We start from the raw sequence: 15,941 nt of genomic DNA, 5'->3' as shown, positions 1-15,941 counted from the left end.
GCAAAATCCCATCCGGCCTGCGTCTGTCGGTCTGAGTGTCGGCTGGTCGGCCAGGAATCCTCCAGCTCCAAACAGCAGAAACCCCATCATGAGTCCAGGCCTGTTCCTGCAGGACAAGCAGGCAGCACAAAAATCTATCAATTGCATTGAAAGACCAGTTGACCAGATTAATAATCTGTAGATTATGGGTATGTTGAAAGAAAGGCTAAAAAAGCAGAGCGAAGGCGGGTTGGGAGGCAGCAGAGGGAAAACGACTTGTTGGTTTTTAGTCAAATGCTTGATGGAAAAACAACGAAGGAAACTTTGCACGCACACACACACACACCCACCCACACACACACTCTTTAGGAAAATTAAAATGTTCCACGAGGTAAAACAACCAAACAAAACTTGACATTTTTAATCTATTGCTAAGGAACTTATTAGAAAACATATCAACTCATTTTATCGTTTTAACAAACAAATGATCCTGTGAACAAACTGCTGTAGTTAATGGTTGTACCGTGACAGCTGAAGTAGTTTGAATACTTTTGCATGTGTGTGTGTGTGTGTGTCGGGGTGTGTGTATGTGAGGGAAGCATGTTACTGTTAGGAGCAGCCCTGTTCCTCTGCATGTCCGTCTCTCTCTGCATGTTTTGGGTCCAGCTAACAGAACCACCGGGTTGCCATGTTGGGTCACCGGGTTGCCATGTTGGGTCGGCCTCTCCATGTTTCCATTTCCTCACCTGAATGTTGAGCTGCAGGTAAATTTCCTGATTGACGCGGTTTTTCCTGCAGTTCTGTAGACGAACACTAGAGGGCGACCGTCTGCTCTAACCTGATTGGTCGGTTTCCTCCTCTTCATCACCTTGCTGTTGTTTTATTCCAAACTCATCGAGCAGCTGTTTAGTTCTTTTTCTCCTCTGATTGGTTGGATGACTCTGAGGACTTCCTGTTAATCTTTCTGCTGTTTACTTCAGGGTGTCCAAAGTGCGGCTCGGGGGCCACTTGTGGCCCTTGGAACCTTTAATCAGCGGTCAGTAGTCCAGATTTTAAACAGATTTAAAATAAAGTTTCACAAACACACGGACAATATAAGATATTAAAATGGAAAAACTGCAACACAAGTTTTTGCTTTAAATTTAATTTGTACAATAACTTTCACTAAACTGTTGACTTTTCAAAATAAAGCAAAAGTGAGCCACAAAGAGACAAATGATGTAGAAAAACATGATCAACCTGAAAAAAATTTAATACAATTTTTTAAATTTGATTTCTTTTTAAATCTGGCAGACCTGCAAAAACTTTGTTTTAAATCTACAGTAATTTATCACTTGCTTGAAATGTGACGGCTGCCATGTTTAGATTCAGGCAAAAATAAAAACATGAAAGAGTTTTTGCAAAAACACTAAAATGTTTGTGACACCTGGAGACATTTTTGGCCCCCGCGCCATAAGTTTGGACACCCGGTTGACTTCCTGCGGACCAGGCGATCCGCAGCAGGCGAGGACGACTCAATCAATAACAGCTGCTCCGTCACTTCCTGCCGTCTTCTTCTGAGGCAGAAATGCGGTTTCATATCTGAGCGGATCAGCTGATGTCGGCCATCTTGACCTCCACTGCCCATGCCACGCCTCCTGTTGGAATGCCATATGTTTTGCACATTGTGTACATATTTCTATAGATGTAATGCATATTTTTATACATGTGTACCATCCATGGGCCTGTTATTTTGTAAATATGCTGAGAGATGTGTATAAATGAGTACAGTATGCTTTTATGTGTTAATAAAAGTGAGTTTACTGTGAGTGTTTGATTCAGATCCCAGGTTGAAGTTTTTCCGTTTCGGTTTGAGGGGAAAGTAAAACGCCGTAACGAAAGTTTCCCAACATGGAAAACAGAAATCAGCTCCACAAACATGGTGGAGTTTAGAGCTCAGGCCATGATGCTCCCAGTTTAACCAGTCTGACCAGTATAAACCCAGTTTCCCTGGGTTTATACCAGGGAAACTGGTATAATATATTATTTATACCAGTCATCCTGGTGTCCAAGTCATCCTGGTGTTTTTCACTTGGAGAAATGGACCCGACTGGTTCTGTTCGGCACCATTATGTCGTCATCCGACCAGTAAAGATTAGAAACACAAACATCACTGCATAAAGAAACAAGTTATTTATACATAATTTAACATAAATGTCAAATTATTTAGCATTTTTTCTTTTGCAATTTATAGATTTTCTTGCTTCCTTTTGGAATAAATCAGAAATTATGGAAGCAGGTTAGTTTGACTTGGTGGTGGCAGCATCATTCTGTGGGAGGACGGCTGGAGTATGTATGACTGAAATTAATGTATGTCATAAATGTATCTATGAATAATTAATGATTAATCATGCTAGCTTGGTGCTCTTGGGGCCCCTGGTGGTGTGGAGGCCCTGGGCTGTTTGACTCAGGTCCTGTTTACTCATCGTCTCTATATTTCAGAATATTTCATATCTGCGGTTTAATGTCTGAAAGAGAAGTGACTCTGCGGTGAAACAGAAACTCAGCCTGATCTGCAGGTGAGTAAAACCTCAGATTGATGTGGAGGAAACGCGAGCCGCTCTTCTCTACAGCGTTTAGCTTCATTTGACTCCACAGCTTTTCTAATGTCTGACCACAACATTTAAATCTGACCGAGTGCTGCTGGCCCTGAAACCACTGCAACGTTCTGATTCCCAGTTTCCACTCAGTCAGTCAGATCCGGTCCCAAGGTTCGGTTCTTTTCCCGTCTGGTCCTTTTTTTTTTTTTACCAATACACATTCAAAAATTAACACCAATAATTTGGGTCATTCAGTCTGTAATGAAATAATAATGGTTAATTATTCATAGTTTCTGATGTAGCTAATTAGCTAAAACAAATTCTTTGCGCTGAGCGGACTGAATAAAGCATTCATGTTAATAAACGTCTATATTTGCTTTAAAACGATTCAAACTTTGTTTTAGGTCAAATAGACTTTAATAAAACGGTAACATGAAGAGATTTGTAAAACCCAACTTTTATTTTTGGTAGTTTTATTAATGGTTTTATTGGTAAGTGAATTTGCAAATTAGCTAAATATTTCGCTTGCTAACAAATATGTAATTTGGAGCTAAGTATTTATCTCTAAGCAAAATAATTAGTTTCAAATTAAATGTTTAGTTTGAAGCTAAATATTTTGTTGGTAAACTAAATTAATTTAGCTTCAAACTAAATTTGCCACCAAATAGTAACCAAATCTTTAGCAACTGACCTTAATAAAGGAACAAATAACTTGGTGAAAATGTAGCCTTGAATAATAAACTTGTTTTTTCTCTTATTTTTTCTAAATGACCCAAATTAATGAAGATAATTTTTGAAACTTTATGACCAGAAAACGTTCAGAGCAGCTGAACTCTGCCGTCTGATCGCAGCTTGATGTTTCCTGCAGCTGTTTCTGAAAGCAGAAAGTTTCTGTTTCCTCTGATCCTGCTTTGCATTTCTGCTGCGCTCATTAAACACACACACACACACCCACGCACACACACACACTCAGTGTGTCACAGCGAGAGCTGCTCAGGATTTGAGGGGATTTTTACATAAATGAAAAGCTTTTTTTCCCACATGAACTCTGGAACATGACATTAATCCAGACAGTGACCTGCATCAGCACCAGCGGCTCTGAGACTCAGTAAATGAAGCTGTTGGTGTTTAATCAGTGAGTCAAGCGTTCGGCACCAACAGGCAGCAAACTGAGTAAAACTGCAGTAAATGTTGCGTAATGTCAACGTCCCACTGCTGCATTTGCCTGTTAGATGAAATGATGAGATATGACGGCCGATCGTTTCCTCCAGCTGTCCAAACAGAAGCTCAAACTGTCAGAGGAAATAAGCAGCTGGACCCGGTCCAATCCGGCCGGACGAACACAGAGCCTCTATTCGCCCCGTTTAGCCACATCACAGCGTTTGTCCACCACAGAGTAGAGCGCTTCCTGAAAAGTGAAACCAAACGGAAGCAGTTTGTGTTCGGATTTGTCTCCCAGTCTGAAGTACGGCAGCGGCTGCATGATGCTGCGGGGAGCCAGCTGATTTTATCCCATCTGACTGAGAGTCGGCTGTTTTCCAAAGAACTGCAGCAAAAAGATGGTGGAAGACGATGAAAACACAAATGCACACCACACTATTCAGATTTTCAATGTGGGGGAGAATAGTGTGTGAATAGTTCCTGGAGTGAATAGTTCCTGGGTGTGGATAGTTCCTGGGTGTGGATAGTTCCTGGAGTGAATAGTTCCTGGGTGTGGATAGTTCCTGGGTGTGGATAGTTCCTGGTCAGAGCAGCTTGTAGGTGTGGATCTGGTGGCGGCACTGAGGGCAGAGGTGATGAACGTTCCTGAGACGCTTCATGTGGAACGGGACGAGACAACAACCAGCCACACAGCTGGAGGAGAACGTTAATATTATTATTATATTTATCATTATTCACAGCAATATTTAGTATTAACAGTATTTAATATGGAAATTATTAATAGTAATATAATAAAAGTTATATTATTATTCACTAATCATCATTCAACAATATTTGTTATTTACAGTCATATTTAATATAATTAGATATTAACAGTAGGATAATTATTCTAAATAATATTTAACATAAAATTGACGACACTATTTAATATAGTGATTATTTGCAGTAATAACTGATTGATTTCATATTTAATGTAATAATGATCATAACTCACCCCACCATGGAGCACAGGAAGCAGAGCAGCCACATGCTTTCGCTGACGGTGCTGTGGGTTTCCGTGACGACCAGCTCTCCACAAGATGGACACCTGGTGAGTCCGGCTGTCCTTCCCAGCCACTCCGCTTCCCGCCAAAATAAAAGCATCAAACAGTGAAACATTAGAAAATAATTAGATTGTTTACAGTTACATTTATATTTAGTAATATTTAAACTGGATGGAGCAGCTGGTCGACCAATAAACTATTTCTGTTTGAGATCAATAATTATTTCCTTCTGTTGGCTCCAGGTGTTCCAGGTATTCCAGGTATTCCAGGTGTTCCTCACCTGGCAGGGCGTCGTCACTCGCTCTGTCTGCAGCGGCGGCCGCCCCCCCGCCCGGCGGCGGCGGCGGCAGCATGTAGATTCCTCCGCGCGGCGTCTCCTTGTAGGACGGCCGCTGCGCTGTGCGATCTGAAGAGGTCAGAGGTCAGAGGTCAGGTGTGTGAGTTGCAGTGTAGACAGCAGGGGGCGGCAGAGGAAACCTGCCTCCTTGGGCGCCGGCCGTGAAGGTGACGCCGCTTCGCTGCAGCTCCTCCTTCCTGGCCTGCAGCTCCTCCAGCTCCGTCTGTACGGCCCGCAGCTCGTCATCCTCATCTTCATCCTCACTGATCACTGGCAGCAGAAAGGTCACAGCAAGGTCACAGCAAGGTCAGCACTCACACAGGCAACGTCTGGCTTCAACAAGCACAATGGAAGCAGAGGCAGAGCCAGCCAGAAGGATAAGCAAACCCAGCTGCTGCGTTAGGCCTCCAGGCCAGCAGGGGGCTCCACACAACCTGGCTGCACAGCTAACGACTTGGTCCACGTAGACCAGAACCGGGACCTAGTCTACGTGTACCCAGTTCTGGTCTACCGGTCTACGTGGACCCGGTTCTGGTCTACCTGGACCGGTTCCGGTCGTTGGAAGGCTTCAGACTGAACTTTTTCACAACGAACTAAAAGATGAAAACAAACAGAAACTAAAAACAGTTTTAACTCTAAACTCGTTTCCATCTGAAGAACCTGGATCAGAACTCCTGCTTCAGCTGTTTGGACTTCCAGAACCGGCCGGTTCTGTTGGGTTCTGTTTGGGTAACTCACGTTCCTCTGCGGTTCCGGTTCTGTTCTGCTCGTCCTTCTTGGTGCAGCGCTGCATCTTCAGCAGCAGGAACCGGCGGCTGTGCAGCTGCTGAATGCGGAACTCGATGTCGGCCAGGCCCGTTAGACCGGCCCGGTTCTCCTGGTCCGGTTCTGCCGGCCCGGCAGGCTCCACACCCACGCTGTCGGCTCTGCTGGGCCTGGGGCTCGGAACCATCCTGAAGGTGTGGAGGAACACGCTGTCGTCCTCCACGCTCTCCATCACCGCTCAGCAAACCGGACCTCCAGAACCAGAACCTCCAGTGGTTCTGAATCAAACTGGGATCAGAGCAGGTGAAGAACCGGATCCTGGAACCATTCCGGGTCGGATCCGGAGACGAGAATCTTCTGAAAACGATCCTGAAGCCGAGAGGAGGAAAGCTGAGCGGCCGGGTCCGATTCTATCCAGAACCGCTCTGCTGCCAGCGCCGACAGGTCCATTTGAATCCGGTAAACAGCGGTAAACAAATGAGCTGCATGCAAATCCTGCAGCCGCAGCGTGACGCCCAGCAGAACCAGGGAACCGGGCCCAGCAGAACCAGAACCTGAACCCACAGCATCACACCGCCACCACCGAGCAGGTTCTGGTTCTGGACCAGCCGAACCAGAACCTTCCAGAGAGCCGTCAGTCTGACTCACTATTGATTATTGATCAGTGATGGTTCAGCAGGGTGTGAAAACTTTCTGCCAGTTTGAAAATCAGAATTATTGAAAAAAAAACATAAAAATGGACAAAAATCCTCCCAGAAATTATTACAATAAAAACGGTAAAATGTTTCCAGTAGGATAATAATAATAAATCTCAGAGATCAATAAACTTTAAATTCCAACATTTAAAACTGAAAACCATTTAAGTATTAAAATAAATCAACAGATAAAATGAATTATGAAACAAAAACATCAAAGTGAAACTTTAATCTTCCAGTTTCTGGTAACAAAATGGAAATGATTAAATATTATGATTCATTCTTCATTAATATTTGTTTCTTTAAATGAGATAAAAACTAAAATCAATCTTTAATTTTCTCCCTCTTGAATCTTTTTATTCATAAACAGCAGAAATTATTTTACAGTGTAAAAGTTTTCTTCTCGTTTAAACATGGAGGCGTCCGGTGACCTTTGACCTCAAACATTTTCATACAATGTTTGTTCTGCCTGTTTGTTTATGACGGCGTTTCGCTGACCTTTGACCCTGAACTGGGTCAGTATAACAAGAATCAACATGACTTTTATTGGTATGTTTTGTATTTACATGATAATGTCACTTTAAAAGTAAATATTTATAGATTTACATTTATTACAGGTTTATTTCTTATATGTTTATGTATTTAATGATGTAAGAAGTTTATGTTATTTGCTAATGCTTTAAATATTCTAATTAAACTTGTGATTAATAAAGATAAATTAAGTTCAGTTATTATTTGTAGAGAATCATTTGTTTAGAAAAACAAATTTTCTAATTAAATTATTAAATTTTATCATCTTGTTACATTTTAAAGTGTAAAATGTTTAATAACAGATTTTCTGTTGCAAAAATAATTTTTTCCACATAAACTTTGTTTTTTATTTGTATTTTAAATATCAGTTAAAAATTGTTTTTGATCAAAAACTGAACTTAAATCGGTTAAAAAACCAAAAACCTGCAGAAACTTTAAAAAAGAAACTAAATTTAATCTGTTAGAAACAAATTTAGAGTTTATTTAGTTTCTGACAGGACAGAAATAAACGGTGTGTGTGTGTGTGTGTGTGTGTGTGTGGGTGTGGGTGTGTGTGTGTGTGTGTGTGTTGCTGCGCTGCTGCTGACTGTAAAATCAACGACCGTTGGAGTCGGGTCGTATCAGAGGATCTGCTGACCTCTTTTCTTCTCTTATTTTTTTTATTTCCATTTTTTTTCTGAAGAGTTTTTGCGGCGCTAGTGGCTCATATTTTTTGCGACAGTAGGCAGAGAGGAAGGAGGGCGAAGGATAGGTCAAAGGTCACTGGGACCGGGAGACGAACCCGCGACGAGGACTAAGGCCTCCAAACATGGGGCGTGCTAAACCCGCTGCGCCACCACAACACGGCCCAAACTTTTCTTCTCTTATGTCAGAATAAACTAAAACATTTGACCCAAATCATCCAAAACTGGAAGTTATCCCTGATTCTGACCCAATAAGATTATGAAGTTTAATAAAATTTGTAAAAATGTCCTGAATAAGTTTTCTCATCTTTAATTATTTTATTTTTGGTAATTCTGACTCACCTAAAATGAGAAAAGTTAAATGATATTTAACTTAAACTGTGTTATTATATTCTATAATGTCCTGTTTTTATGAACTTAGTGGAAAATAATGAAAATGAACAGAAATAAAAGCTGGAAAACAAAAGTAAATAATGTAACGTAATACGGGGGGGGGGCGGGGGGGAGGGGCTGCGCGCGCAGCACTCCGATGTTGTTTTGTTACTCATTCTGCTGCAAGTTGGCTCAATTTTAACCGGTAAAATCAGGTTTGGGATTTTCAAAATAAAAGATCCGGAAGTAGTTCATTATTTCTTGCGCGGCCCGGTACCAATTGGTCCGCGGACCGGTACCGGTCCGGTGAAAATATTTCGTCCGCGGACCGGTGCTTGGTCCGGTGCTTGGGGACCACTGCCGTAGTTGATTACCATTTACAGTCATTTAACTGTTAAAGTTTATTACTTTATAAAATATTTTTAGTTGCTTCCCAGAACCGAAATTAAGAATTTTCTTCATTAAGCCAAATAAAATGGATTTGTGTAAAAACTTGTAAAACTTATTGATATAAAAATAAAATTTTGAAAAAGCTAAGAAAAAATATTATTTTTCATTTAAGGAAATATAAACTTTGCACAGAAAATCTCATCCTAAAAAATTACAAAAAGTGTCAGAGGGACAAATTTGTTTCTGAATTGCAGTCAAAGGTCACCAAAAATAAATAAAGTTGATAAATAAACCGACCAACAGTAAAAGCTGCAGATGAACACTAGATGTCACCAGAGAGCAGAAATGAAGGGCAGCGTCTTTGGTTTACAGCAGGGGTGTCGAACTCCAGTCCTCAAGGGCCGCTGTCCTGCAACTTTTACATGCGCCTCTGCTGCAGCACCTGAATAGAATAATTAGGTCATTAAGCCATTTCATTCCAGTGTTTTGTACCTGTGGCTCATCTAAAGACTGCAGGACTGCGGCCCTGGAGGACTGGAGTTTCACACCTGTGGTTTACAGGGTGACGTCATTGATCCTGCAGTAGCATTTCTTCATCCATCCATCCATCCATCCATCCATCCATCCATCCATCCATCCATCCATTATCCATCCATCCATCCATCCATCATCCATCCATCATCCATCCATCCATCCATCATCCATCCATCCATCCATCCATCCATCCATCCATCATCCATCCATCCATCCATCCATCCATCCATCCATCCATTATCCATCCATCCATCCATCCATCATCCATCCATCATCCATCCATCCATCCATCCATCCATCCATCCATCATCCATCCATCCATCCATCATCCATCCATCCATCATCCATCCATCCATCCATCCATCCATCCATCCATCCATCCATCCATCTATCATCCATCCATCCATCCATCCATCCATCCATCCATCATCCATCCATCCATCCATCATCCATCCATCATCCATCATCCATCCATCCATCCATCCATCCATCCATCCATCCATCCATCCATCATCCATCCATCCATCCATCCATCCATCATCCATCCATCCATCCATCATCCATCCATCCATCATCCATCCATCCATCCATCCATCCATCATCCATCCATCCATCTATCATCCATCCATCCATCATCCATCCATCCATCCATCCATCCACCCATCCATCCATCCATCCACCCATCCATCCATCCATCCATCCATCCATCCATCCACCCATCCATCCATCCATCCATCCACCCATCCATCCATCCATCCATCCATCCATCCACCCATCCATCCACCCATCCATCCATCCATCCATCCATCCATCCATCTATCATCCATCAGCATCTCCAGAAACATGAGGAGACAAAACTCAGTTTGTTCTTTTCCTCTCATAACGATGGTAGGAGAGGAAAGAGAGAGAGGCACACACCGATCAGATAACCTGTGTGTGTGTGTGTGTGTGTGTGTGTGTGTGTGTGTGTGTGTGTGTGTGTGTGTGCGTACCACCTGCTCAGGTGTTAGTCACCCAGGGAGATTACTCCCAGTTCCAGGTGGTTAATGAGTTTCGTTTTACAGCAGCTGTGAACAATAGAGTTACTGTAACAGTAAAACCGTCAGGAGCTGCAGGAAGTTTCATCCTTTAATTACACTTTATTCTTTCCTTTGATGAAAATGTGATTATTTACCTTTTGTTTTATAAAAGCAGGTTTAGGAACTACTGGGAGGGTTTGAATGAAGCAGCAACACAAAGTCTGAAGATCATTTGTTGAAATATAAATTCAGAACTAAATAAATGCTGATATGAAAACATTACAGGAACATAAAAAAGCAAAACTAAACCTTTTATCCACATTAAAGCATTAAAACACATCAATCAGGCGACAGTGAACAGTAACTCAGTTTGATGCTTCAGCACCAAAAGCTGTGCTAATCCAGGGAGCAGCTAGCGTTAGCTTATAGCTCATTTCATTATAAACAAAATCATGTTTAGTATTAAATTCAGCCTGATGATCCAAATCATGTCTAAAACAGGAGAAATCACTGAGAGACGTCAGCATTACTAACATAGCGGTTAGCATCAGGCTGGTTAGCCGATAGGCATTAGCATCTGAACCAGCTGCAGTAATAAAAATTAATGTTTAGCTTCTGGTTCATTCTGGGAACAACATGGACAGTGAACGTCTGTCTCTTTAAGAACCCCTGCTCTTTTTGAAGCTCCGCCTCCAGAACATGGCTCCTCTATTAACCCTTTGACGTCTCTACCAGCATTGCCCCCCTGAGTGGGGGCGGAGCTGCACCTCGAAGGAGGAGCTAGGTTCACTCAGGCGTTTCACAGCTGAATGGTTGCCATGGAGACTAAAGGATTTCTCAAACACGCAAGAATCAAAGCAACACTGAAGGTTTGATTTAATGAGGGAAAAACATGAAAACGTTGATTTTACATGACACCGGCCCTTTAAGTTTCTCGCTCATAATGACACACAGTTGCCATAAGAGTTGCGCATTGCCTGGATTAGTGTGTGTGTGTGTGTGTGTGTGTGGGTGTGTGTGTGTTTTAACAGTGATGTCCCATACCTATGAGGACCAGTCTGTATTTTTCTTGTTCCTGTCGGCTGATCTGGCCGGTTTGCAGGAGGCGGTCATGAATGGTTCTGATGATTCTGAAACACGAGCAGAGAGCCGGACCATCAGGAAGTGAGGAGAAGAACGAAGGAAAACGAGACGAACCTGCAGCTGCTGGTCGGGTCCAGACTCTGCAGGAAGGAAAAACTCACCTGCAGCTGGATAATCAGCTGCACCAGAACCAGAACCTCTGCATCTCCTCCATGTTGGGCTCTGGTTCTGTTCCGGTTCTGCTGGACCTCCTGGATGAGTTGCTGATGAGCTCTTGGAATGGTTCTGGTGGATCCTGGTTCTACTGGGAAGGATGTGAGCTTCTCTGTAGTCCAGAAGAAATAAAGTTAATCACAGTTCATTTAGGATTTAAATCAAGAGTATGTTTTCTCTCTGCACTGACCCAAACCAACCTGTTCCCCTCCTGGCCTGTGGGGGCGCTGCACCAAGAACCACTGAAGGAAACGACACAAAAACCTCTGAAGACACTGAGATCAACTTCCTTCTTCACCAGATGGAAACAAGATGGAGGCGTCAGATTTTAGTGTTGGAGGATTTCTCTTTACATGCAAAGACCAGGAGCCATTTCTGCTGCTAATGCTAAGCTAGTGTAACAGTTTGTAAAAAGGATCAACACTGGAATCAGGATCTGCGTCGGTTTATTCCTATAAGACAGTGTGGGTCACTCAGCCATCGTATGGTCACAGTCAGTCTGATCCCTGCGGCCCAACAAACACATTTTGGAGGGAAAACTTCAGACAAACTTTATAAGCGTAACAGTTTAATTTTCACCAAACCCAAAGTTTTTAAAACACTTAAAGACAGTTAACATTATATTTTTATGCAGCACAAAAACTGTGGGAACTATTTTTAACGTTATAAACATTACTGAGAGTGAGAGGTAGCATTAGCACGCATCTTACCAGCAGCTCAGTTAGATAGCTTCTGCCTGTAGTGATGTGTCGGTCGCGAACGATCCGGCTCTAAGAGCCGGCTCTTTGAAGTGAACGATTGGAACCGGCTCCACAATGGGAGCCGTTTTAGGATCCTATTTGGGAGCCGGGTTTTTTTCTACAGTATATCGCTGTCTCTCCGCCTCCCTGTCGTTGTGCTTGTGCTCTGCAAGTGCCAGAGCCGATAGTTTTTCCCCACATCGTTTTTTTTTTGTCCTGCGGTGCCTCGCTGTCTCTCCGCCCCCTTCTCCCTCTCCTTCGCGTTTTGCTCTTCTGCCAGTGCTAGAGCGGAGAGTTTTTTTTCCCTCGGTCGGTCCACTGCCCTCATGTCAAGCGTGTGCTCCACACATCTGACCAATCACACATAGTTTCAATTAATAATGTGGCGGGAAAACACTGAAAAAAAAGTTTATCTCCACTTTTTTTGTGGAAACGGCAGGCAGTTGGCCAAGCTGTATAGCGTTCGTCGGCAGGTGTTTATGTACAGACACTCACTCAGCGGTCAAGAAGCACAGAAAGAAGGGGAGTCAGTGTGAGAACTGAATAGGTGAAAATAAATGAATGACAGAAAACGGAGCAAGATTTGGACTCATTTTAATGCTACATCAAGCTCCAGGGCAGAGTGCAGACTGTGCAAAGTCAGCATTTCCTATCGTCAGGCTCCACAAACAACCTGCACAGCCACATGCGACATCACACGCATCGGTATTGCTATAGCATTGTTATGTGGCATTTTTACTCATCATAAGTGCTTAACAATGTCAATAATGAAACAAAATATTATAAAATTAGGTTTAAGCTATTAATTAATTAATAATGTCAAAAATATATATGGGGAGCCGAAAGAGCCGGCTCTCCACAGTAAGAAGAGCCATTAGAGCCGCATCTCGAAAAGGAGCCGAAAATCCCATCACTATCTGCCTGGCTGCTGCAGCTACGTCACAGAACCTTGTTTGTGCAACACTAATAACCGTCCTCCCAGAACAATATTTACAGTAGGAACCAAAAATAAAAGCAGAATAAAACAGAAATAGCCTGCAGCAGTGCAAAAGTGATAACAGACATGTCAATTCAGCAAAAAGGTGTTTTGAGAAGGTTCATAAGAAAAATTAAAAATAAATAAAATTAACTCAGCTAGGCTAGCACGTTAGCTTTGGCTGTTTTTACCCAGAATGCCCTGCGCTGTAGTCCACTTCCTGCTTTTGAAGTGGTCTCCGGTCCGCTTGGTGTTCACATTCAAACTGAACCAGAGTTTACTTCAACTGAACCCAGACCGAGGTTTGGAGGACCAGAGGTCAGAGGTCGATTAGCGTTCACACCTCACCAACCGGACCGAAGTTTATAGGCAAACGGACTGGAGTCGGGTTAAAGTGGACTGAGCAGGACTGGATTTCCACTTCTTGTCTTTTGCAATATAATAGAACAGCAGCATATTAACACAAGTAACATTACCTGCTCCAGGCTCCCTCTAGTGGTCTGGAGTGGTCTTGCAGTATTTTTTGTTTTTGTTTTTTGTTTGTGTTTTGGAGTTTGTACCATTTATGTGTTGGCAGAATGTTTCCGTGTTTGCTGAGACGAAGACATCGTCAATGAGGAAGATCAGCTGAAAGACGATTCGTCACTGTAATTTATAATTCAGCATCTGAACCAGTATGGACATGGGAACAGAACCAGTACTCCCAGCAGGCGCTTTATTATTCAATAAGGAAGTGAAATAAAGAATAAAAGTGACAAAGACTTTACTGGTGATCCGGAGAACAGAAACAACATGGTTCTGTTTCTGTCAACAAATACAACTTCCTCTGCTGCCAGTCTGAGCTGACTGTTGTTTTAAAGACGCTGTGTGTGTGTGTGTGTGCGTGTGTGTGTGTGTGAACTGGTGCTAATGCAACAGGGATAAAGCAGCTTTGTGTCCGGCTCAGGATCTCGGCCCGGAGCGGCGGAGCGGCCATTGTTTCAGGTTCACTGCGGTCGTTCACACAGAACCAGAAATACAGAACAACACAGAACCAGACATCGGAACAGCAGAACCAACTGTTCGGCCCATTTGGGTTTTTAGTCTGATGGGTCAGCAGAATCAGTCCAGAACGTCCATCTGGATCAGAACCGACACCGCTGCAATGCTGATATGTATTTATATCAACCAAAGCCGATTATTATTCATTATTTAAGATCAAATTTCTTAATTTGCCAACATTTTTACGTTTGTTTGTGTTTTTGTTTTTTTCCGACCTGCTTCAGTCCAACATTGATCTGACGGTCAGGAACCAGATTTCTGATCAATAATCTATTAAAGCTTCACGTTCTGATCATCTGCTTCCCTTTAAAGTCTGAATTTACATCCAACTGTATAAATCCTGAGTTTTTTTGTTCTCACTCAGATGTTAAATTAATTAGTATATTTGAACATTACACCTGTTATTAATGTGACTTTAGTTGTGATGCTAATTAGACTCATTAGGCACTTAAGGAATTAATCTGATTATTTAGTGTATGTTGATTATTTTATTGATGCTGTTTTTGCTCAAACAAAACTTTAAAACGGAGTAAAAATATGTTTTTGAACAACCATCAAGGTGTTTTAATGGTAATTTCTGCAAAATCCCATTAATCTGTCCAATGAGCTCCAAGATTACTTTTTTCTGAAAAATTAAATCAGTTTTACAAATTAAATTTCAACATACATTTATAAACAATCAGTTTTCCTCCTGTAGTGTTTCCAGTTTAACTAAATACTGAAAAATCAGTTTTCCTGACCTAGAAGCTTTTATAAATATTCTGTAACAGTATGTTCTTGGCAAAAATAATTGTCAATATTTATATTACTTTGTAATCTAAAGTAATCATTTAGTTTAAAGTTGCAAAGTCTAAATATTAATATAATTTACATTTTCTTCAGCCATAGCTTCACTATACTATTGCTTCTTATTACTATTACCCATTTCCATTCCTTAGTTGCCTGGTGTATCAAATAAGCTTCATACCCAAAATCAGGAATAAACTTTAGAATTTTGGTCAAATTTAGTAAAAAAAAAATAAAAAAAACCTAAATCTATTTTTTATGCACAAGCCTAGTTTAACATTAATATTTACTGAATTTATTAAACACTTCCATAACAAACATGCAGTTCCCACTCCGTCCACTAGATGGTATAAAGGTTCTTCAAACAGCAAATTTAGTGAGGCAGATGCACCAACCAACATTTATGGTTGTAATATTTTTCTTTGGCTGATTTCTCAATGAGAGAGGCTATTATTAGCTTCCGACCCAAACCGGATCAGAACATTTTGGTTCTGAACCATTTGGTTCTGATCCGGTTCCAGACATGGCAGATGTCCACCACTCTCTTCCTGTGTTTCAGCTGCGCAGCAGCACCAGAACTTTCTCCATCTGGTTCCAGTAAAGTTTTATTTGATCTTAAAGGAGAGGAATGATGCATTATGGGTAATAAAAAGTTTTTACAGTAGTGATGCTTGTCAGCTGCTTGGTTCTGATGGCCTCCTCTAACCGGGTCAGGCTGTTCTCTGGACCCGCCGTGTTTATTCTTCCTCTTATCTCCCCAGAAGTTCAGCTGCAGCCGCTGCCAACGTGGTGAAGCTCCAAGCAAAGCAGCTGGAGGCCAGACGGGCAACCCGCTCCACTTCCTGGTGGGCGGAGCCTGCAGGTCAGATAAGGACAGGCGAACCCTGTGACCCCGCCCCTCACCGCTGGGTGTGGGCGCTTAAGAGATTACATTCAGAAAGCCGCTTTTGGTTTAAATCCAAGAATCTGAGGACAGTGGAGACATTATTAAAGTTATAATAACCCAAAACTTCA

The 15,941-nt window shown here is 42.0% G+C and overlaps 1 protein-coding gene across 1 annotated transcript; it reads right to left on the bottom strand.

Annotated features, from left to right (window-relative positions):
• Positions 1-4,274: 4,274 nt before the first annotated feature.
• On the bottom strand, positions 4,275-7,272 carry LOC116727610 (uncharacterized). The gene is made up of 5 exons (XM_032575137.1): positions 5,838-7,272; positions 5,244-5,369; positions 5,043-5,168; positions 4,714-4,840; positions 4,275-4,412 (listed from the first exon to the last, which is right to left on the bottom strand). The coding sequence occupies exons 1-5, from the start codon at positions 6,094-6,096 to the stop codon at positions 4,304-4,306; spliced, it is 747 nt and encodes a 248-aa protein (XP_032431028.1). The 5' UTR covers positions 6,097-7,272; the 3' UTR covers positions 4,275-4,303.
• Between the last annotated feature and the right edge of the window lie 8,669 nt (positions 7,273-15,941).

Source organism: Xiphophorus hellerii, chromosome 10 (genome assembly GCF_003331165.1).
Source record: "Xiphophorus hellerii strain 12219 chromosome 10, Xiphophorus_hellerii-4.1, whole genome shotgun sequence".
Lineage (NCBI taxonomy): Eukaryota > Metazoa > Chordata > Actinopteri > Cyprinodontiformes > Poeciliidae > Xiphophorus > Xiphophorus hellerii.
The sequence above is the reverse complement of the archived record's forward strand: the minus strand, read 5'-3'. Positions and strand labels throughout refer to the sequence as shown.